This window comes from Microcebus murinus, chromosome 3 (genome assembly GCF_040939455.1).
Source record: "Microcebus murinus isolate Inina chromosome 3, M.murinus_Inina_mat1.0, whole genome shotgun sequence".
Taxonomy (NCBI): domain Eukaryota; kingdom Metazoa; phylum Chordata; class Mammalia; order Primates; family Cheirogaleidae; genus Microcebus; species Microcebus murinus.
This window is the reverse complement of record NC_134106.1, coordinates 31472647-31495567: the sequence shown is the minus strand read 5'-3', so window position 1 is coordinate 31495567 and position 22921 is coordinate 31472647. Positions and strand designations below refer to the sequence as shown.

Here is a 22921-nt window from a genome sequence, read left to right as displayed (position 1 = left end):
CTTCCTTGAATATGTCAGTCATGCTCCCACAGGATGTTGGCACTGGCTGTTGTCTCTCTTCTCCTCAGTATCCATAAGCAAACTTTCTCGTTTCCTTCAGGTATCACCTGTCACTTATCCAAAATTACAATCTCTCTCTACTAATTCTTTTGCTTAACTTATCACCATCTAACATGCTACATATTTTACTTATCTTGTTTATTGTCTGTGTCCCTCAAAACAAAGGCTCCATGAGGGCAGAAATTTTTATTTTGTTCATTACTATATCCCACCACCTGGGATAGTGCTCAGCATGGATGGATGGGAGGACGGATGGATGGATGGATGGATGGATGCATGGATGGATAGAGGAACTATCTGGTGCTACGAGAGTCTATTAGAGGAGCTCCTGACCTGGATTTGGTAGGAGGAGGATTGGATATCAGGAAGGGTGATGTCAGGAATATTCTCTAGTATCTTGTAATTTAAAGTGTGGCCCATGAGTCAGCAGCATTGACATGACATAGGAGACTGTTGTTAGCAATGCAGAATCTCAGACCCCACCCCAGACCTGCTGAATCAGAATCTCATCTTAAAACAATATTTGATCAATCTCACATTAAAGTGTGCACGTCAAGGCCCTGGTCTAGAGAACTTGGAGTGTGAGTAGGAGTTAGCCTGGAAAAGTGACAGGAGCTAGAGGGAAGAGCATTTGGGAAGGGCCAGAGGCCACAGAATGTGTAGCACATTGCAGGGCCTGAAGGAAATCAGAGTGTTGGAATGTAGAGATAGAAGTATAGGGTAGGTAGCTCACGCCTATAATCCTAGCACTATGGGAGGCCAAGGTGGGCGGATGGCTCAAGGTCAGGAGTTCAAAACCAGCCTGAGTAAGAGCAAGACCCTGTCTCTACTAAAAATAAAAACCAATTAATTGGCCAACTAAAAATATGTAGAGAAAATTAGCTGCATGCCTGTAGTCCCAGCTACTCAGGAGGCTGAGGCAGAAGGATTGTTTGAGCCCAGGAGTTTGAGGTTGCTGTGAGCTAGGCTGATGCCATGGCATTCACTCTAGCCTGGGCAACAAAATGAGACTCTGTCTCGAAAAAAAAAAAAAAAGAAGTACAGGGTTGCAAAAGATAACCTGAGGGGAAAAGTAGAGGCACGTTAATATATGGACTTGTAAACTGTGTTAAGGAATGTGGACTTTATTCTGAGGGCAATTAGGAATCAAAAAGAGAATCTAAGAAGGAGCAGCCAGAAAGTAGGAGGAAAATCAAAGAAGCACAGTATTGGCCAAAAGAAGAGAACATTTCAAGAAGGCAGGTATCAAGGGTGTCAAAAACTATCAAGAAAGGTAATAAAACAGTTTTTAGTGGGCTGTAAAGATGGAAGCCAATATTTAAAAAATTGAATAAACAGGAGGTAAGAAAGAGGAGATGGATGGTGGAACCATAACCATAGGTTAGCTTTCAATTGTCTTGAGCAAGAATAGGTCAGGAGTGGGGAGGCTAAATATCTTCTTGAAAGTTTCTTGGGTGGGGAAAGGAACCCAAAGGAAAGGTATACTTGATCCTGTAAAGTGACATTTTCAAACTTGTCATTTATAACTGTAGTTATAGAATCCCTTCCCTTAAGTGAAGGCTGGATTTAGTGATTGGCTTCTAATAAATAGAATACAGTAGAAAAGATGAAATGCCACTTCCCAGATTAGGTTATAAAGAGACTGTGGCTTCTGTCCTGAGCATTCTCTTAGATCATGTCCCCTGGGGGAGGCCAGCTGCCATGTTGCAAGGCAGTGACTTGGAAGAGGCCCAGGTTATAAGAGCTGGAGCTGCCAACCACTGCGTAAGTTTGGAAGTGGATGCCCCCTGAGTAGAGCCTTCATGTGGCCGAGAAACTGTGAGATAATGAATGTTTTCTGTTTTAAGGCACTGAATTTTGGTGTAACAGTTACACCATTTTATCATCAAGAGTGGGTAAGCCAACACTTTCCGAAAGTTTGATTCTTCAATTCTGAGTTTTTAACATAAGCTGCCACCAATTATATCTAAAGTGCTGTATTCTGGCACATTATTCTTAAATTTCTGCAGCAACTCCATAGAATAAACTATAACCATGTTCAAATAGCAAGGAAGGAAGGAAGGAGGAGTGGCCACTAAATAGTTCATTTAAATCCATGTAGGCACTGAAGTTATCTGGATCAGCTGTTTTCAGTGGATTCAACAAGTCCCGTGATTATTCCTTTGCCTGGGGATAATTATACATCATTTTAAAATGAAGACATTTGCTTTGCAAATGTAAGTTTTAATCTTTTATCTTGTGGACAAGTTTAGCTGCTCTAGACCTCACATTGATCTGACTTGTACTTTCTAAGCCCATCCTGTAGTCTTTTCCAATAAGGATTATCCTTTTATGTCTCGTTCTCCATGTCCTGGAGGAAAGAAAATGGAGCCACCTACAACGGACCCAGTCCCCAGATGGATCAAATGAGTTTTCCCAGGCTATGCCTATCAGTCTCTAAAATAACTACTCAAGTGGGTAAAAAAAAATATTAAAAAGCTAATCTGTCCAGCACTTCACTATGCTAAGTAAAGAAAAACAAAAAAAAGGAAGAAAAAAGAAAATCCATACTATGTAGTATGTCAATTAAAAGTCACTTGATTTAGATTCTAAGATTCAGTTATTCAGAACACGTTTATTATCTTTTAATATATCAACCAAATTGTTCTATAAACCACAAGGACAGAAAACCACCAACCCTGCCTTTGAGGTGCTTACACCTGGTTGAGAAATCACTGAGCCTATCTTTTGAGGACTTTCTACATGAGACCAAAAACAATAGGAAAAGTCATCTAAACACTGTTAATATCTACGTTCATTTTTCTGTGTACAGGTGCTTGCTAGACATTGTTGAGGATACAAAGATGTAGCAAACATTTTTTGTTTTGTTTATTTTCCTGAGTTGAACACAGGTTAATAACCAAAACTCAGACATCCCGTGGAAAGCCAGTTTCTTCAGTACTGCCAGATGCAATTTTCTAACATCCGTTCTAACATCCCTAAGGTCGGGAATATGGCAGGTGCCTATTTCAGCACACAAACAGGACCAGCTCTGGTTTTCTAGAGAAAGACAAGTGCTGAGTTAAACCACCAATAAAACAATTTATTAGAGTAAATAATTTTTTTACAAATTTCTCTCTTATGGTTGCTATAGTATTGATTGTGCAATTATGTTTAATCCAGTTGAAACTTAGAAGTATCCAGATTAGTATTTTCCCCAAAAAGAAAAATATTTAAAATTGGGCAGACTCTTGTGGTCTCTCAGATCCTCTGGAGTCTTCTAAATTCCAGTTATAAGAGGAAACATTCCGGGCAATACACCATTGTCCCCTAATAAGAATGAGGGACTTAAGCCCATTCTTACTTAAGCTCTAGGAATCAGGGAAAGAATACCTGGTTAATTCTGTATGACTGTCGAACTGTACCTTTTTCATAGGCCTGAGAAGGCAAAATGTTGGTAAATTCTTCACTTGGAAGAACAGGCTCAGGGATATTGATTGAACGGAAAGGACTTCCTTGTGTTTGTGCAGGCCCAGCCTGGGAGCTGTGCTCTTCTTTTTGAGTTTTCCTAGTAAAGGAAAACAAAGACAAGGCCAGTTTGCTTCTTAATACGTGAAAGGTTTGGAGGAGATTCAGTTCGGAGAAACTCAAGAAAATGTTTCAATTATTAGGTTGAACCATATAAAGTGCTATTTTTTTTTTTTTTTTTTTTTTTTTTTGGAGACAGAGTCTCGCTTTGTTGTCCAGGCTAGAGTGAGTGCCATGGCGTCAGCCTAGCTCACAGCAACCTCAAACTCCTGGGCTCCAGTGATCCTTCTGCCTCAGCCTCCCGGGTAGCTGGGACTACAGGCATGCGCCACCATGCCCGGCTAATTTTTTATATATATATCAGTTGGCCAATTAATTTCTTTCTATTTATAGTAGAGACGGGGTCTTGCTCTTGCTCAGGCTGGTTTTGAACTCCTGACCTTGAGCAATCCGCCCGCCTCGGCCTCCCAAGAGCTAGGATTACAGGCGTGAGCCACAGCGCCCGGCCTTAAAGTGCTATTTTTATAAATTAAAAATAGTCAAATACTAGCAGCTCATATGGTTCAACTTAATGCATCACCTAAGCTGGAGAAAAAACTTCAAATATCTACAAATCAACTTCGGATTATAATACTTGAATTCTTATTTTTTTGCCACTGGCTTCCCTGTCATCAGGATCTTCAGAGTTTGCAGTGGTGACAATTCGCTTGGGATGATTTACATTCACTTAACAAAGTAACTTAGAGTTACTAGGAAGCAGCAGGTCTTCAAATGAAAACAATAACCCATTCTCTAGGGACACACAAATATTATCCCCATATTTCTATTTTAAATTTCATAATATTAAAAATATACATGTAATAATAAAGATTATGTACGTTTTGTGGGGACACTTTATTTGATTTAACCTGGTTGAGACACTGTTTATCCTAAGTTTATTTTCAATTATGTTAATAGAAGTAAAATAATTGTAGCATAATAAAAAAAATTGTTAGTGGCCTCACTATCTTAAAAATTATTACTTTAGGCTGGGCACGGTGGCTCACGCCTGTAATCCTAGCACTCTGGGAGGCCAAGGCGGGCAGATCACTCGAGGTCAGCAGTTCGAGACCAGCCTGAGCAAGAGCAAGACCCCCGTCTCCACTAAAAAATAGAAAGAAATTAGCTGGACAAAATATACATAAAAAATTAGCCAGGCATGGTGGTGCATGCCTGTAGTCCCAGCTACTTGGGAGGCTGAGGCAGGAGGATAGCTTGAGCTCAGGAATTTGAGATTGCTGTGAGCTAGGCTGACGCCACAGCACTCTAGCCCAGGCAACAGAGTGAGACTGTCTCCAAAAAAAAAAAAAATCATTACTTTAAAATATATCTTTCTAGGTGTTATTTTACACGTTTTTATAGTTGTAATCAAAGCATATATGTCATTTTATATCACTTTCATTTCATATCATATTTGTATAAATGCATTTTTCCATGTAATAGTTACCATCCAGTTTCGCTATTAGCCAACTTTTATGGCTCTATAACGTCCATCACATGTGGCACCATGGAGCACAGTGGCCAGCTAGCTACATACTAATAGTGAGGAAGGTGCTTCCCATGCCTCTGCACTAGCCATTGCTTATAGGTTTGCCTTTCCTAAATATTTTTAAGACACTCACTTGGCTTTAACTTTTCGAGATTCTCTTCGTTTCTCCTGTTGAAGCTGTTCTATTTTCTGTTGCATTTCTTCTTGTTTGGAAGTAATGGCCTGGATCATCGACATGGCATTGCTCAGCTCTTCCTAAAAAATAAGAATTGCTGTGTTTTAAACTGGTACATGGGATAAAAGTATATAACATAATCTAATACATTATAAGCTTTTTAAATTTATTTTTTATTTTTATTTTTTTAGAGATGGGGTCTCACTATGTTGCCCAGGCTAGAAAACAGTGGCTATTCACAGGTACTATCATAATACACTACAGCCTCGAACTCCTGGGTTCAAGAGATCCTGCTGTCCCATCAGCCCAAGGAGCTGGGACTGCAGGCATGCACCACAGCACCTGGCTGGAAGCTTTAAATACATGTTTATTGAATGAATAAATGAGAGATGAAAAATTTACTTCTATTGTGGCCTCTAATTTTAAAACAGAGCTCCATAAAAGAAAAACATGAAATGTTTTTCTCTTTCTTTCTTTCTTTCTTTCTTTTTTTTTTTTTTTTTGTTAGAGATAAGGTCTTGCTCTGTCATCCAGGCTGGAGTTCAGTGGTACGATCATAGCTCACTGCAACCTGGAACTCCTGGGCTCAAATGATCCTCCTGCTTCAGCCTCCCAAGTAGCTAGAACTACAGCACCAGCCACCATGCCCAGCTGATCTTTTTTTTCATTTTGTTTTTAGAGATAGGGTCTTGCTGTGTTGTCCAGACTGGTCTCAAACTGTTGGCCTCAAGCAATCCTCCCTCCTTGGCCTCCCAAAGCTCAGAGATTACAGGTGTGAACCATCATGCCTGGCTGAAATGGATATTTTTCTATGATAACTAGTGCATAGCCCCGAGGGAAAATCCTTATATTTGGCTGCTATGAGAAAGGGCATGTTTTCTATTACTGCTACTAAGACCAAGATTCTCCTTTCAGCAGGGAAATAAAAGAGGGGAATACCTTGAAATAGTTTAATGAATTCTTCATCTCAGTAACTTTTTCTTCCATGGAACATTTGCAGCTTTTAACCTTTTCTTCCAAAGCATATTCTCCATGTTGAATTCTTGACAGTTCCTGCATTGCTTCTGTGAAACCAGTTTTGAGTTCCGAGGCTAGGGCCTGCAACTAAATATTGCATGAAAAGTGAGTTCAATTTGCTATAAATTATTAATTATAAAGGGTATCATCAGCCCTTGAATTTTTCTTATTGAGAAACCAGGCTCCCAAAAATCTACAGGCCACATTTACAAGTATACTTAAGTTTGGACAACTTAAGACAATCTTCGTCCAAGGAAAAGAGTGTCTTGTTTATATAGCACATGCCAAAGCTCGATAAGTGACAAGAAAGCAAGCAGTTAATTAAGTTTACAAATGCTCCTGCAAGCTTTTTATTCTGAAACCTTTGATTAAAATGAGATTTACTTGAAAAGCAACACATGAATGTGAGAGACAAATCTTGATCCAGTAACTCTTTGAATTCTGTGAAAGAAGAAGAGATGATCATATTCTCTCTGGTTATTATGAGTGGTAAAGATACTTGGTTCTTTTTTCCTTAAGAAATTAAGCATAGCTGAGAATTTCTTTGAAAGAGAAGAAGTTTGTTACGATTTTGGTTTTTTGTTGTTTTTATTCTCTTGAATGACGTGAGAAAGGAGGTGATAGCATTTCAACGACAGTGGGCTGTAATCCATAAGGAAGGCACAGCACTATCTGGTAGGATGTGGTGGGAGCTCAGCATGTTGTTGACAGCGATCTAGATCATCTTCAGCAGTCAAGCCTGGTCAGGTAGGAGCCCACACATTGGACTTCTATTGTCAAATTCAACACCATGAAAGAGGTGTCCATTTTGAAGTCAGGTAGGGCACAAATCCCAGCTCTCCCCTGCAAGTGCTAAGACCTTAGGCAAGCTGGTTAATAGTTTCCTCATTTATAAAATAGCTACAATAATATCTGCTTCACAGGGGTGTCTTGAGAATTTAAATGAGTAAATGTAGGCAAGCTGCGTACCAGTGTATACTTGGTACCCACGGGTTCAAGACATTTTAATTCTTCTCCCCCTTTAGGTGGCAAATCAAAAAGTTAAGCACAAACACAAATGTAAAGAAAATGGAGCACTTCTAAAGTTCAGTTTTATTTATTGAACAAATGAAAATAGCATTTCCAACAGACAGCAAGTTAAGATAGTAATAATAAGATAGTAATAACATTAGTTTCTTGACATTTATGACCTTATACTCTGCTAAGCACAGGAACTCTAAAATCCACAACTCTCTTTAAAACAGAACTGTTTAGAAGGTTTATTCTCTAACAATATCCACCAAGTATTTTAATTTAAAGGAATAAAAAATAAAGTTTCTTCAAATGTGTATTTCTAAACATTTTCAGAATCAGGTCACCCAAATGGTTCCAACTTGCAATGGCACCTCCCACTCTATAATGACTTAGTCTCTTACATCACATTTTTAAAATATAGGGTTTTGTGGTTCACTATGCTTCACAAAGGATTGGGGGGGGGCTGCTAGTAGAAATAAGAGGAACCAAAGAGGTCATCTTGAGGGGAAAAAAAAAAAAAAACAGGGCCTGTCAAGTGTTTGCAGCTAGAAAGATGGGAAACAACATGAGGAATCTGTTTTCTGTTTTTCATTGCAATCTTTTTTTTTTTTTTTTTTGGAGACAGAGTCTCACTCTGTTGCCCAGGCTAGAGTGCCATGGCAGCAGCCTAGCTCACAGCAACCTCAAACTTCTAGGTTCAAGTGATCCTCCTGCCTCAGCCTCCTGAGTAGCTGGGACTACAGGCATGCACCACCATGCCTGGCTATTTTTTTCTATAAATTTTTAGTTGTCCAGCTAATTTCTTTCTATTTTTAGTAGAGACGGGGTCTCGCTCTTGCTCAGGCTGATTTTGAACTCCTGACCTTGAGCAATCCACCCACCTCAGCCTCCCAGAGTGCTAGGATTACAGGCGTGAGCCATGGTGCCTGGCCTGCAATCATTTTTAATGCCAATAAATCTTTGTGATGGCTTTTGGCACATGTCCTGATTTGGTCATCATAATGGACTAACTCACCACATCAGCTACTTTCTGATCTGGTAATTTTCATTTTGTAAATTCATCTTCTGTGAGCGTAAGAAACACAATTGATGGCTATATATAATCTGATGTCAAAGCAAAATACATGTGAGTTTTCAAATTGAAGGAAATAAACCTGACATTCATTCTAGTGCCCTGATATTCTCTTAGGTTTCCTGACTGGATTTAAAAAAGGGAACCACTATCCGACAGAAATAGGTTTCATTATCACTGCTCCCGGAGGTGGATGCGTGGAGTTTTCCCCAGAAGACAAAAGGCAGTAGCAAGAGTCCTAGGGAAAGGACCTTTCCTCACCTGCAGGGCCCCAGCTCTCAAAAGTGAAAAACTATTGCATTTTTTCACTAACAGCCAGGTTATACAGGGACTTGGGGAATTCTGAAACTATTTTGAGCTGTGTGCCCATTTCCTCCCTGTATATTACTTTGAGCCCCGTGGGGACCTGCCACTGAAGTAACGCTGCGGCTTTATAAACAGCTTCACAGCCACTCACCAGCCAGGGAGGGGAAGCCATCGTGCAATCGCACACCTGAGACAACATGCCACTTTTTTTTGGAGACAGAGTCTCTCTTGGTTGTCCAGGCTAGAGTGAGTGCCGTGGCGACAGCCTAGCTCACAGCAACCTCAAACTCCTGGGCTCAAGTGATCCTCCTGCCTCAGCCTCCCGAGTAGCTGGGACTAAAGGCATGCGCCACCATGCCTGGCTAATTTTTTCTATCTATATTAGTTGGCCAATTAATTTCTTTCTATTTCTAGTAGAGACGGGGTCTTGCTCTTGCTCAGGCTGGTTTTGAACTCCTGACCTCGAGCAATCCGCCTGCCTCGGCCTCCCAGAGTGCTAGGATTACAGGCGTGAGCCACCGTGCCTGGCCAACATGTCACTTTTAAGATGCTCTGGGCTCTTAATATCTTCAGCCGCTACACACTGGTTTTCCAATACCAACCTGACCGCTCCCTTGTGAATAAAAAATACTCTGAAGACACGACCTTCACATCTTTTCTCTGCTCTCTCTTCAGCTTTCTTATTTGACAGCCCACACCCACCCCAAGGAGTATAAATGGGAGTCTACCTTGTTCTCCAGCGAGTTGAACACGTTCCTCATCTCGTTGATTTTTTCATGAAGCTGATCTAGAGAGATTATGATTCCTCCATCCTGCCGCTGGAGGCGGGCTCCCGCTGGAGGTAGATTCAGGGAAGACTTGTACTTCGAAGCCTAGGGTACCACAGAGGGCATCTTAGGCTCAAAGAAATAGGAAGGAGGAGTCCGAACTCTTCCTATTTCCTGCTCCTAATTTCTCTTTCTGAATTTTCTTTCCTTTCTTGGCTTCTTAACTCTTCTTAAGATGAATTTTAGTCAGTGTCTTCCAACTTTTTTTCCAACAAAGATTCCCTCAGGCCTCAAACTTACTTTTCACAAATTCCAACTTGTGTTTCTCACAGACTTCCCCTTCCTTTCTGCCACATTACCGAGGCCAGCAGGCTACTATGAGGCAATTTCAGGGGACGGGACACGTGCCTTGGGAACTCTGCAAAGTCATAAATGTCAAGGTTTGGGAAACCTCCACAAGGCATGCCAAATTCCTACAACTCTAGAAGAGCAGAAGCCCCAGTGTTTGGAAGTAGCACATACATGATGGCAAGGATGCCACGGAAACTGCTTTGGCTTCCCCCTAAACTAGGGTCACCGCAGAAGCAACAGAATTCTTCTGCCAATTTCCATCTTCCAATTTTAGGCTTCTTTTGTTGATTCCCAGAAATGCAATAATTTAAAAGAAAAAGTGGGCAGCAAGTAATTTGAATGTTTTGAGTAAATTTCCTCAATCCACTCATCTATACTCCCTATAGCAGCTGACCCTTAAAGCCATTCTTATAGGGCTTATGAAAGCTGGTATGAAGCTTGGTGTGCAGAAAATTTATCTTATCAATTCCTGGATGCACCACATGCCTAGAAGAATTAACTCCTCTGGTGTTAGAAGAACATTCCTCAATGGCAAAAAGAAAGAGACTAAGGCTCAACCAGGACTTACAAATCCTAGAAAACTTTCAATGGCAGTTTTGACAATGAAACCTATTACTGTAGGACTGGTTCCCATAGTTTTTCAATTAGAGGGCCTTTTGGCACATAACTTATTTTCTCAAATTATTTTTGCTATAGAGAAAAATAAAGAAGAAAATAGAGAATCACTCAAAATCTCATTACTTCAGTATGACCTCTAACATTCATATTCCCTTCGATTTTGTTCTATGCATACAAATGAAGATATTTATATGGTTGAAATCACACTGCAGATACATCTTGATTCTGCCTTTTCTTTATTTCCCCCCTAAGATTCTAATAAGCCCTTTTCCATAGCCTTTAACATTTTTCTAAATGGTTTTGTTTTTGTTTTTATTTTTTTACAGTCAGGGTCTCACTCTGTTGCCAAGCTGGAGTGTAGTGGCACAATCATAGCTCACTACAGCCTCAAATTCTTGGCCTCAAGCAATCCTCACATCTCAGCCCCCTGAGTAGATGAGATTACAGGTTCAAGCCACTGCATCTGGCTCTAAGTATCTATTTTTAATGGCTACATAATATTCTATCCTATGAATATGACAGAGTTTACCTACCCATATACTCCTGTTGAAAATTTGTGTTGTTTGTATCTTTTTAATATTAGAAATAATGCTGCCGGCCAGGTGCAGTGGCTCACGCCTATAATCCTAGCACTCTGGGAGGCCAAGGCGGGTGGATCGCTCAAGGTCAGGAGTTTGAAACCAGCCTGAGCAAGAGTGAGACCCTGTCTCTACTAAAATTAGAAAGAAATTAATTGGCCAAGTAATATATATAGAAAAAATTAGCCTGGCATGGTGGCGCATTCCTGTAGTCCCAGCTACTCAGGAGGCTGAGGCAGGAGGATTGCTTGAGCCCAGGAGTTTGAGGTTGCTGTGAGCTAGGCTGACACCAAGGCACTCACTCTAGCCTGGGCAACAAAGGGAGACTCTGTCTCAAAAAAAAAAAAAAAAAGAAAGAAAGAAAGAATGCTGTCATATAGTTTTTTATTTAAGGTTTTGTACATGTTTCAGATTATTTCTTTAGGATAAATCTCTAAATATAAAATCACTAGGAGTCAAAGATGTTAGGTAATATTTGACCGAAAGAGAAATCTACTAATATTGCAAGGAGGCAATATATTCAATTCATTAATAATTATACAAAATATGTTTGACCAGAGGATTTTAAAAGTTATAATAATAGGTTACATGTATGATATATAATGTCTTAAGTTAGTGGATTTAGAAAAACTTATCTTGAATAATAAGATACATGAAACTTGGGTAATAGAAATGGAGGAAACTGCAGTGTTTACATGGCGAAGGCTACAAGTGAGCCTCAAACACAGAGTTCAAATCATCAGTTGAATGTTGGGTTAGCACTAAATTGTGCAGTTACCACATCTGTTGCCTTAGTTATTGGATCCCCTTCTCACATTGATGAGATTATAATTTTGATAATCCATATGCAAAATGAAGTGATCAAGGGTGAAACAATAACACCTGACTCTAGAAAAGAGAGCTGATTTGATGACTTTGAAAGGGGAATGTGCAATGGACAAACAATAAGAGAAAAAGGAAGTAAAATTGGGTTTAAATAAAAGGAAATATACTGAGCCCGCAGACCGGAGGATATATATAGTATATATATATAGTAGTAGAAATATCCTACTACTGTTTTGGTGGTAATTTTATGCAGAATGAGCTGAGAGATAGTAGTGCTCATTCTCTTGTTGATTTCCATGACCTGATTTGAGTTACTGCACCTTACTGTCACCAAGGAGGCCAAGTCCATCCAAAGGGTATAGACCAGGGAGCCAATGAAGGATTGAACATTTTAACATTTGCTACATTTTAACTAATAATTTTCCTAAAAGTTTGTGCCAATTACACACATTCACCAGAACTAAATATTATTATTTTTTTATTTGCTAATTAGGTAGTCAAAATATAATACTCCTATTTTGATCATTGCTTCTTTGAGTTTCAACCTTTTCTTCTGTTTATTAGTCATCTGTAATTTTACTTTGGGTAAATTGTTTGTGTTCTTTGCCCATTTTCTACTGGGATCTTGGAAGTTTCCATTTTTATTGATTTTCATGAATTATTTATTTGTCCTTAAACCTTCAGTATATTTTTTTGTAACTATCTTTCCAATTTTGTTATTTGCCTTTGAATTTGTCTATATTTTTGTGTTGGAAGAATTTTAAATTGTAATATAGATGAGCCCCTCAAACTCCTTTCTTTGTTACTTCTTCTAGTGCTTTTTTACTTAGAAAGATATTTAATATCAGAGGCAAAATAAATATTCACTTATTCTAAAGTTTTATGGTTTGGTTTTTTAAATATTTAACCCTTTAATCCACTTTGGAGTTTATCTTGATTAGGGCATAGAGTGACAAAAGCTTCTTTCTTTCCCAAAGAACCAGACAATTTCCCAATACTGGCACCAGACTGAACAACTACATCAGACCTTTTGGCTCAAAGCAATATACACAACTTGTATATATTCATTCATTCATCCAGCTAATATTTATTGAATATGTATTATATGCCAGGCACTGTACTTTTTGCTGAGAATACATCAGAGAGTAAAATGGACTAAATCCCTGCCCTTAGAGCTTACATTCTAGATGAGGAGACAGACAATAAAAAAAAAAAAAGAAAGAAACAAGTTGATATAAACGATAATGTCAGGTAGGGATGGGATCTGTCAAGAAAAGAAAATAAGGAGATAGAGAATTGCTTAAATTTCATATTTTGCTTTAGATACCCTCCCTCCCCAGTATTGATTTTATTCTATTATAGTTAACTCCTCCTCACTTCCCTCCTCCCTCTTCCTTGTCTTCTTTCTTCTCCTCTTTCTTCTTCTTCTCTTGTTTAAATGTTGCTTGGAGTAAACAGACTAGGGCTTAGGAAGTGTTCTTTTAAAACAAGGGTAGGGTTATAACAGCATCCCAGAGGTCATATAGACCAACTTCACTTTTCCATTGCTTCATGTGTTCCACTGTGATCAGATGTACTTGGATTTGTGATACAATAAGATAATGAGGCCACCCCCATTGCAGCTATATTTAGCTAACATTCAGGGAGTGACCTACATAAAACCTATAATAGACTTTAAATCATACCTCAGTTTAAAGAGGTACCCACGTTCATTCAAAGGCCACATATAGGTCAGCTGTGAACAGAAGGGAGGTGGACAGGGAAAAGCATTGGAGCTCTTGGACCAGTGAGGCATCACATCAGTGCTGAGGGAAGATCCACTCCTGCTTCCAGGCCTTTGTTGAAGTTGGTCCTTTCCCATATCCACTTGTCAAATGATTCACTTGTCCTTAAGTATCCGGTTCAAATCCTCCAATCAATATTAATTCATCCTTCCGCCACAGAATTTTATAAATGCCTCTGTTGTAATTCTTTCAACAGCCTACCTGTGTAAGCTATTTATTCTATATATTTTGCAGGTTGTAGATGCTTAAAATCAATGAGAATGTCTGTTTCATCTGTTGAATTTCCCTTTAGGCTAAGCGGTAGACTTTGCACAGAGTAACTGCTCAATAAGTATGCAGTTGAAATGAAGTTGTTTCCTCTACCCCATCCTCCAGTTGGTCTGAGTCTAGGAGCAGTATGGTTAAAAAAGTTTTCATAATTCTTCTATGCTGGCTTGCCCTAATTGGGCTCACAGCAATGATCTCTTGAGTGATATTTCTGGTAACTACTTATTTTCACTTTATTGTCACTTTAACTCAACAAATCTAAATGACATTTCCCCTAAACTGTCTGCCTCTGGACTCCTATATTTCTGATTGAGAGACCACTTTTTTTCCTAGTTACCAGGGCTTAAAACCTTAGAGCCAACTTTGAAAGCACCCTTTCTCCCACTCCCCCACAAAGCCCTGTCAGTTCATTCTTTCTTCTCCTGTACTCCAGGTAATGCTGCCTGAAGTCTAGAGAGGATAGAGCATCAGTTTCCCTAGCAAGCTGCTTTAAATTACAAATTATGTCAGAATAAACTTCCATGATTTTTAAGAACAGAGATTTACTTTAAATTTACAGTTGGGAGATAGCAGCTGAAAAAATACTATTTAGAGAGCCAAAGCAGCCTGATCTGACTCTCATTGCAAAGACGTTTTGCAGAACTTTCATCTTCCTTATAAATTAAATTATTCCCATTATTTGAAAGTAGCTTAAAATTTTTGCTATAAGTATATTTGAACATTTGCAATGTTAACGCCCTTTCAATTCCCAATTCTCCCTAAGAATTGAGAAACTAAGAAAAACAGGTCTTGCTCTCTCCTCCTCTCTGCTGGAAATATTATTGTGTAGTATATTGGCCATAGTGACAGTGGCAACAAGCAAGAGAAGCAGGGGTGAGGTTGGGGGAGTATTTCTGCATTTTATAAACTGGATAACTTGTCCTTCAATAATCAGTTCTCTCTAAAGTACAATGAGTGAGTGGGGGTACCCTCTGCCCTGCCTATATCACAGTCTTGTTAAGAGAACAAATACAACAATGTATGCGGAAGCACTTGTGAGTGCTAAAAATCTCTGTACACAAAGGACAGCCATCACTATTGCACATGGGAGCATTCAAAACAATCTACTTGTCTTTACCTGGTAGATCTGTGTGGAAGGACTATTCACCGGCATGTGTTCATTCTCTCCTGTAGGGAGAAAGAGCTTTGTTCAATCAGCACGACTCATTCTTTCCGTATCCTCTTCAGATACATGCAGGGAATAAGGGAACTTATAGGATCCACTATCTGTGCCCATGTGACAGGAAACCAGTGATTCAAGAGCAACAGAAATTAAGCTGGTATAAGTGGTTTTTATATTCACCCGTCGTACGTAATGACCAAGCTGTAGCTACCTGATATACTCTTGTAGTAAACCATGTTCTACCACAGTAGGGAAGTTTCTCAACCAAACCAAATGATTGGTGGCCATTAAATAGCCAGAAGGGAATGCACCAGAAGTGTCTCCCTCATGTTCTTAAGGCTGACTGAAGTTCACCCAAGGGGGCAGTTCTACAGTCAGGAAGGTGGCTATTCACCAGGCACGTATTGATCTCAGGAGACCTGCAAAAAGTGTCCCTTACTTCTCCTACCTCTGGTGTTTATCAAACTTCTGAACTCTTCCCTACTGTCACAGCCAGGATCAGCTAAGGGAATCTTGCTGTCCTCCTGGGCAAGAGGGCTGATAGAAGGGAATTGTCAATGGAAAGGTTCTGGGAAGGGGCAGGCAGAAGAAAATAGTATTGTCCACACTAGAGACTGGGAAACACAGAACAAACATAAAGGAAGAAGTAGTAGGTTGTAAAAGCTATTAATACTTAAAACCTATGGAGAAAATAAGGTTGGCCTAGAATGTACATTTGGTTGTGTGGATGTGTATACCGTTCTCCTAAGACACACTGGAATAGGAAACCCCTCCTTAGAGGAACCAGACACTGTGTGTTAAGTGCATAAATAATATATAACCTCATCCCAGACCTTATACACGCAGACGGCTGCCCCTATAAAATCCAGGTGGTTTGAGATTACCAAAACTCCCTGCACAAGCTTGAGTAAAGATTATTTAGCCCATTTTATACTATGTCCCAACAGCCCGGTATAATGGCAAGAACCGAGACTTGGGAACAAAGACCAGGATCCCAGACCTAAGTTTGACACTTTGGAGTTGTAGCCTGCCTCCTCTATGATTGTTTCCTCCTCTGTAAATTGGAGATGACAGAACCTACTTCCACAAGGTTGCTTCTATATGGTAAGATTAAAAAGCAAGGCACTATGCTTCTAGACTAGCCGAGAAGGTGCTAGATGTCTATTAGTTGAATCTGTGTCTTAGCCTTACTCAGCATATTGTTCTTAGACAGTCCTAAAGTTATTGCTAAGAAAAATAAGATAACAATTCTGACAAAATTATATAGATATAGCATTTCCTATTTTCCAGTCCCAAATCTGTGTTCGTCATGGTCATTATCTGATGATAGGGAAATGAGAATCGTCAAGTTAACATATTGTCATGTTTTGAGACAGTGGCAAGACAAGACTAAAATCTACATTCCTTGAATCCCGAGCCCTAAAGCAAGACAGAGGAAACATCTGACCTTGCTTTGTTTTGGTTTTTTCCATGGTGCCTGTTGCTTCTTCCCTCCAGTCTATTCTTCAACATTGCATCATCATTGTCCTGGCTCAGGCCACCGCCTCTTCCTCGCACCTGTCAATTGAAATCAAGAGCAAGGGACAGCAGGTAGAACTGGTGAAGAAACTGGACTTACTTTATGTGTCAACTTAAAAAAATTGAAATGAACATAGCTTGTGGTTTATGCAATTTCAGAAGAGTAAAAACATTAAGTTGAGGCCGGGCGCTGTGGCTCACGCCTGTAATCCTAGCTCTTGGGAGGCCAAGGCGGGCGGATTGCTCAAGGTCAGGAGTTCAAAACCAGCCTGAGCAAGAGCGAGACCCCGTCTCTACTATAAATAGAAAGAAATTAATTGGCCAACTGATATATATATAAAAAATTAGCCGGGCATGGTGGCACATGCCTGTAGTCCCAGCTACTCGGGAGGCTGAGGCAGAAGGATCACTCGAGCCCAGGAGTTTGAGGTTGCTGTGAGCTAGGCTGACGCCACAGCACTCACTCTAGCCTGGACAACAAAGCGAGACTCTGTCTCAAAAAAAAAAAAAAAAAAAAAAAAAAAACATTAAGTTGAGTAAAATTTAGCTTAAAGATAAATATCATTTTGTGAATAAATATGAAATTCATTATTTGAGTGTGGGATAGTTTTAAAATCCACCACATTCTTTATTTGGATGCATTGATTTTATTAGCGGGTTATAGTTTAGGGAAATTATCTTAAGAAGAAAAAACTTGAGCAAGTATGAAGGCCAATACACCTGTTTCCATTTCATTAAACAGAAATTTCATTGATGGCCTTGTCCCTACTTTCAGCATCTGGTAGACTCCTTTGCACCCAGAAGATGCTTGTCAAATGTGGCCTGGCTGTCGTGACCATTAGATACGAAGCTGCAAGGTCAGAGTGCCATCTAACAGGCACACACACAGTCAGTGTTGCAGACACTGGCCTTCTTTTTAACCATCCAGCATGTTAACACTTCCCTGTGTTTGGAGAGTTCCCCTGCCCTACAAGGCTTGATGTCTCTATAGGGGCACTAGAGAGGCTAAAAGTGCCAAGGTCTCCTAGCCTCCCTTGCAGCTGAGGCATGATAGACACATGACCTAGGGGATACCAGTCAGATGCAACCACCTCAACTGACACTGGCACTTGCAGAAAGATTTCAGATATACCTGATATTCTTTCTACTTTCTAAGAAACAGAGTTGTAAAGACAAGCGGCAGCAGCAAAGATAGTGGTGGTAATCAACATCTGGTACAGACAGTTGAGGAAACTCAAGCTGCTGCTTGTGGTGCTTTCCCCACCAGAAAAGTGAGATGCTATATGATTTGGGACATTGTTGCTGGCCAGATAATCCCAGGTTGGGTTCTCCAGCCTCCCAGCAATTTTATGAGCTACTCATCTCCTTTCGACAAATTCTTTTGCTGCTTAAATCAGCCAGAGTTGTTTTCTGTTGCTTGCAATTAAGAAACTTGATTGTGGCTGGGCGCAGTGGCTCATGCCTGTAATCCTAGCACTCTGGGAGGCCGAGGTGGACGGATTGCTCAAGGTCAGGAGTTCAAAACCAGCCTGAGCAAGAGAAAGACCCTGTCTCTACTATAAATAGAAAGAAATTAATTGGTTAACTAATATATATAGAAAAAATTAGCCGGGCATGGTGCCGCATGCCTGTAGTCCCAGCTACTCAGGAGGCTGAGGCAGGAGGATTGCTTGAGCCCAGGAGTTTGAAGTTGCTGTGAGCTAGGCTGATGCCATGGCACTCAGTCTAGACTGGGCAACAAAGTGAGACTCCGTCTCAAAAAAAAAAAAAAAAAAAAAAAAGAAACCTGATTGAAATGGTACAAATATGTTAGCACTATGCAAGATCAAGAAAACACAAATTCAAAATTTTGTTTATCACAAAATTTTAACAAGTTATATCACTCTAGAAAAGACAAATCTAATCTATAGCGACAAAATGTAGAGCAGCAGTTGCCTAGCAGGAGGTGGAGGGATGACTGGGAAGAGGTACAGGGAACTTTTGCAGGTGATAGAAAGGTTCTATTGCTTAATTGTGTTATGGTATATGAGAACATACATTTGTTCAAACTCATCGAATGTATATTTTAATTGGGTGCATTTTATCCTATGTAAATTATACCTGAAGAAAGGTGACTTAAGACCTTTCATTCACATCCTGAGGTCTCTGAAGCAAAATAGTAAATTAGCAAAGATACACATGGAGGGTACACATGGATGACAAGGCATTGGGGAACAGCTACATAGTTATAAATGAGGAATATAAAGAAAGACCATATGCTATTTGAACTCTTTCTTACACACATTTCACGTGAGCATGAAAGTTATGTCAGGATAGGGCATCTCCCTAGCTATCTTAATCTCTTTTCATAGCTGATATAAGCTTTACTAAGATGAAGACATTCTTCTCTTTAGCAATTGTTAATTTATTTGATAAGCCTATTAATATCTATCAAATAAATAATGTATTCCATGATGAATATAATTAAATAATAGAATGTTAGAGCCAAAAAGGCCCTGAGAAAATTATTTCATAACACTTGTTCATTAATAGGTGAAGCCACCAAGGCCTGGAGAAGGAAACTGAAGTGGCCTGCCCAAAGCTACACAGCTTTTAAAATTATTATTAGAAGTGATTTCTGTTACTATTTGGGGAAAAAAGTCTTGAAATAGGTAAAGCCTTATTTTTATGGGATTTTTATGGATAACTTATTCCCAGGGATTTAGCTATCCAATCTACAACTAATTGAAAACAAACAAGCAAAAGAATCCATATATCATACGTAAAATGAAAATTTACACATTTGCAGAGCCAGGGCATCCTCAAATGCAGATACATACACATGGCCACTGATTTAAAGACATAATAAAAGATATGTGACTGATAGTGAGTTAGACATTCTATTTCATTTAGTTAATTACAAAAGCAACAAAGCTACATTAGAGAAAATTTGGAAACTATAAAGGGAGAAAAACAACTATAATGCCTCTACTTACACAACTATCATGATCATTTGTTTGTATTGCCTGTCAATCTTTTTTCTCTGGAATGTTTGACATGATTGTTAATGGAGCCTACCTAAAACTTTGTACCTAACTATTCTACCTAAGTTATAACATAAGCATTTTTCTTCTAAAATTGGATTATTATTATTATTCATGCTGTTTTCATTATGGCCGTTTGAGCCGAGGGTACAAAGTGTTCTTCCCCAATCCCAACTGGGGTTGACAATCTCTGGTGTTCTTCCATTCCTGTCTCCATCCTTACATAATCACATATAAGCATCTATACAGAATATACACATATGCGATAGGGCTGTCATTGTAGATTCATACTATACTTCTCTGCATATTACCTCTCTCACTTAATACATCATGGCAATCTCTCCAAGTTAATTAGTGTAGATCTAAGAAATGATTATTATTTTTTCTAACTTTGCATTGGACGGGTAATGTGCCAACATTGTAACAAGGTTTGAAGGAGGCACATCTCACACATGAGTGTGAAAACACAATCATCCCGCTTAGGAACCACAAAAGGATCTCTAAGAAATTATTCTTAAGGGCTGCATAATATTCCACAGCACAAATGAAGTGGGTTGATCATTCCTCTTTTCATGGGCATTTCTTTTATTTCCACTACTTTGCCACTGCAAATAATGCCACAACAAATTTCTTGGCACATAGATCCTTACATATTGGTGCTTTTATTAATGTGGGATTTTCATAGATGTGGCTAGGCTGCTTTCCAAAAAGGCTATAATTAATCTCATTTTCCCCAAGCGCATTGCATGGGTACCTTTTCTCCTGCATCCCAGCCAATAGTGTATGTTTATACTTTTTAGTTCTTGTCAGTAAGGCGGGTGACAAGTGATATTTCATAGTTACTTTTGCTGATTTCTAGTGCTAAATCTCTAAATATACTTCCTGGAGAGAATCTCTAATATAGAGAATATATTCTCTAATATAGAGAATCTCTAAATATACTTCCTGGATATCCAGATTTGTTCCTCTATACATTATCTCTTCCGCTGATTTGCCTATTTTTCTACTGGGTCATCTGCCTTTTCCTTATCAATTAGTAAGAGTTTCTATATAATAGATATTAACTATTTGTCATATGCAATATTTTCCCCATATATCTTTTTTGTCTTTTGACTTTGTGGTTACTTTTGCTATTGAAACATTTTAAAATTTATGAAGTCAAATAGATCTTTTTCCTTAATTGTTTCTAGGTTTCTTGAGTTGGTTTAAAAGCTCTCTACAATGCTGAGGTTACAGGTATATGTTTTCTTAAATTTTCTTCTATGGTTTTTCTCATTTTTAAAAGTGTTTAATTCATGTGAAATTTGTTTTCACTTATGGAATAAGAGAATATTCAACTTCCTTATATTCCAGATGTATTGCCACTTGTACCTGCACTGGTTATCAAATAAATTATCCTCTTCCTTCATGGAATTGAAATATCAATTTTTGTCATATATTAAATTACCATATATATTATGGGTTTTCTATTCTATTCTGATCTATCTACCTATTCCTATTCCAAAATCACAGATTGCAGATGTTTTTCAGTGTTTTAAAAATATTTGAAAGGCAAGCCAACCATTATTCTTTTTTATAAATTGCTTTTCCTGACATTTATTTTTCCATATGAACAAATGAACTACAAAATCATTTTACCTGTTACAAAAAAATGAAGATTTTCATTGAAATTGCATTAGATGTATATATTAATTTGGGAGAATTTACATTTTTCTTACATGAAATCTTATCAGCCAGGAGCAATATAACTCTTTTCGTTTGTTTGGATCTTGCTTCAGGTGGTTTAATCAGATTTTGTATTAGATTTTATAGTCAGTTTTCTTCTTAAAGGTCTTGTACTGTTTTGTGAAATTTATTCTTAAAGTATTTTATAGTTTTAGTGTGAATGGCATTTTCCCCATTTCCATTTCTAACCAGTTTTTGTAGTCTTTTTTGTGTATTTATTTTGTATTCAGCCACTGTATCAAATTCCTGTATTAATTAGGGAAAATTTTTAAAATGGGAATTCCTTTATTTTCCAGGTTATTTTTGTCCTTATTTTCAAATATTTATAGCAGTTTTTTATTGCTCCATCTTATTGAATTTGCTAGAGTTTGCAGAATAATGTTTACTAATAATGGTGACAGTGGACATCATTATACATTTTCTGATTTCAGTGTGAATGGCTTTTAGAGCCATTTAAAATTATGTTTCCTGTCTTTGGTAGATGAAGTTTTCTTTTAGTCCTATTTTACTAGAATTTTTATTAGAAATTGATACTGGATTTTATTTAGAGCTTTAGCAGCTATTGATAGGATAGGGTTTTTCTCCTTTAATTTATTGTCATAAAGGATTATGGTAATTCCCTGATGTTGATCATCCTTAGATGCCTAGAATGTATGCTTGATCATAGGATATAGTTCTTTTTTTTTTTTTGAGACAGAGTCTCGCTTTGTTGCCTAGGCTAGAGTGAGTGCCATGGCGTCAGCCTAGCTCACAGCAACCTCAAACTCCTGGGCTCAAGCGATCCTTCTGTCTCAGCCTCCCATGTAGCTGGGACTACAGGCATGTGCCACCATGCCCGGCTAATTTTTTCTATATATATTAGTTGGCCAATTAGTTTCTTTCTATTTATAGTAGAGACGGGGTCTCCCTCTTGCTCAGGCTGGTTTCGAACTCCCGACCTCGAGCAATCCGCCCGCCTCGGCCTCCCAGAGAGCTAGGATTACAGGCGTGAGCCACCGCGCCCGGCCAGGATATAGTTCTTTTTATGCGCTGCGGATTCTACTGGTTAATGTTTAGATGGTTTTTGCATCTGTATTTTCTTAAGTGATTTTGATATGTGGAGGGTATATTGTTTTTTATTTTTTATTCTATTTTATTTTGTCATTTACGTTATGCTACCTACAATGACATAGCGGAGTTTTTAAAAATATTTTCTATAATCTAGAAAAATTTCAATTACATTGGAATTGTGTGTTCTTCAAAAGATAACAGAGCAGAGATATGAAACCATTTGGTCCTGGTGCCTTTTTTAAAAATAGACAAATCTTTAAAGCCTTTTCAATTTCTTCAAAAGAATTTGGTCTAGTCAACTTTTCCACTTAATTTTGTCATTTATATTTTCCTAGAACACCATGTATTTCCTTAAATTTGTCAAATCTGTTGACAGAGCACAAGCATTTCTCTATGTGCTATATAAGCAATGGTGGAGAGGGAATTAACATTTACCGTACAGCTGCTGTGTGACAAACACCATGCTTCATATTTTATTTCTATTGTTTCATTTAATTAAATCCTCACATCGATGCTATTAAGGATGTATCATATGCCCATTTTATAAACGAGAATATTGATGAGTGGGAAAATG

General features: G+C 38.6%; 1 protein-coding gene and 1 non-coding gene across 6 annotated transcripts in view; both read right to left on the bottom strand.

The window, feature by feature from the left end:
- The window catches only part of ARHGEF33 (Rho guanine nucleotide exchange factor 33), a 79560-nt gene that overhangs the window by 34396 nt on the left and 22243 nt on the right, over nt 1-22921 (bottom strand). For all 5 annotated transcript variants that reach the window (XM_012788500.2, XM_076000692.1, XM_012788501.2 and 2 more), the window contains 5 exons: nt 16479-16588; nt 14987-15036; nt 6210-6374; nt 5229-5350; nt 3465-3607 (listed from right to left, as the gene is read on the bottom strand). In XM_012788500.2, coding sequence (XP_012643954.1) covers nt 3465-3607; nt 5229-5350; nt 6210-6374; nt 14987-15036; nt 16479-16503 — 505 coding nt within the window. In that variant the 5' untranslated portion in view covers nt 16504-16588. The remainder of the gene's footprint in view (nt 1-3464; nt 3608-5228; nt 5351-6209; nt 6375-14986; nt 15037-16478; nt 16589-22921) is intronic.
- On the bottom strand, nt 19967-20070 carry LOC142870391 (small nucleolar RNA U13). Its single transcript, XR_012918794.1, has one exon. It is a non-coding gene; the product is annotated as a small nucleolar RNA U13 (small nucleolar RNA).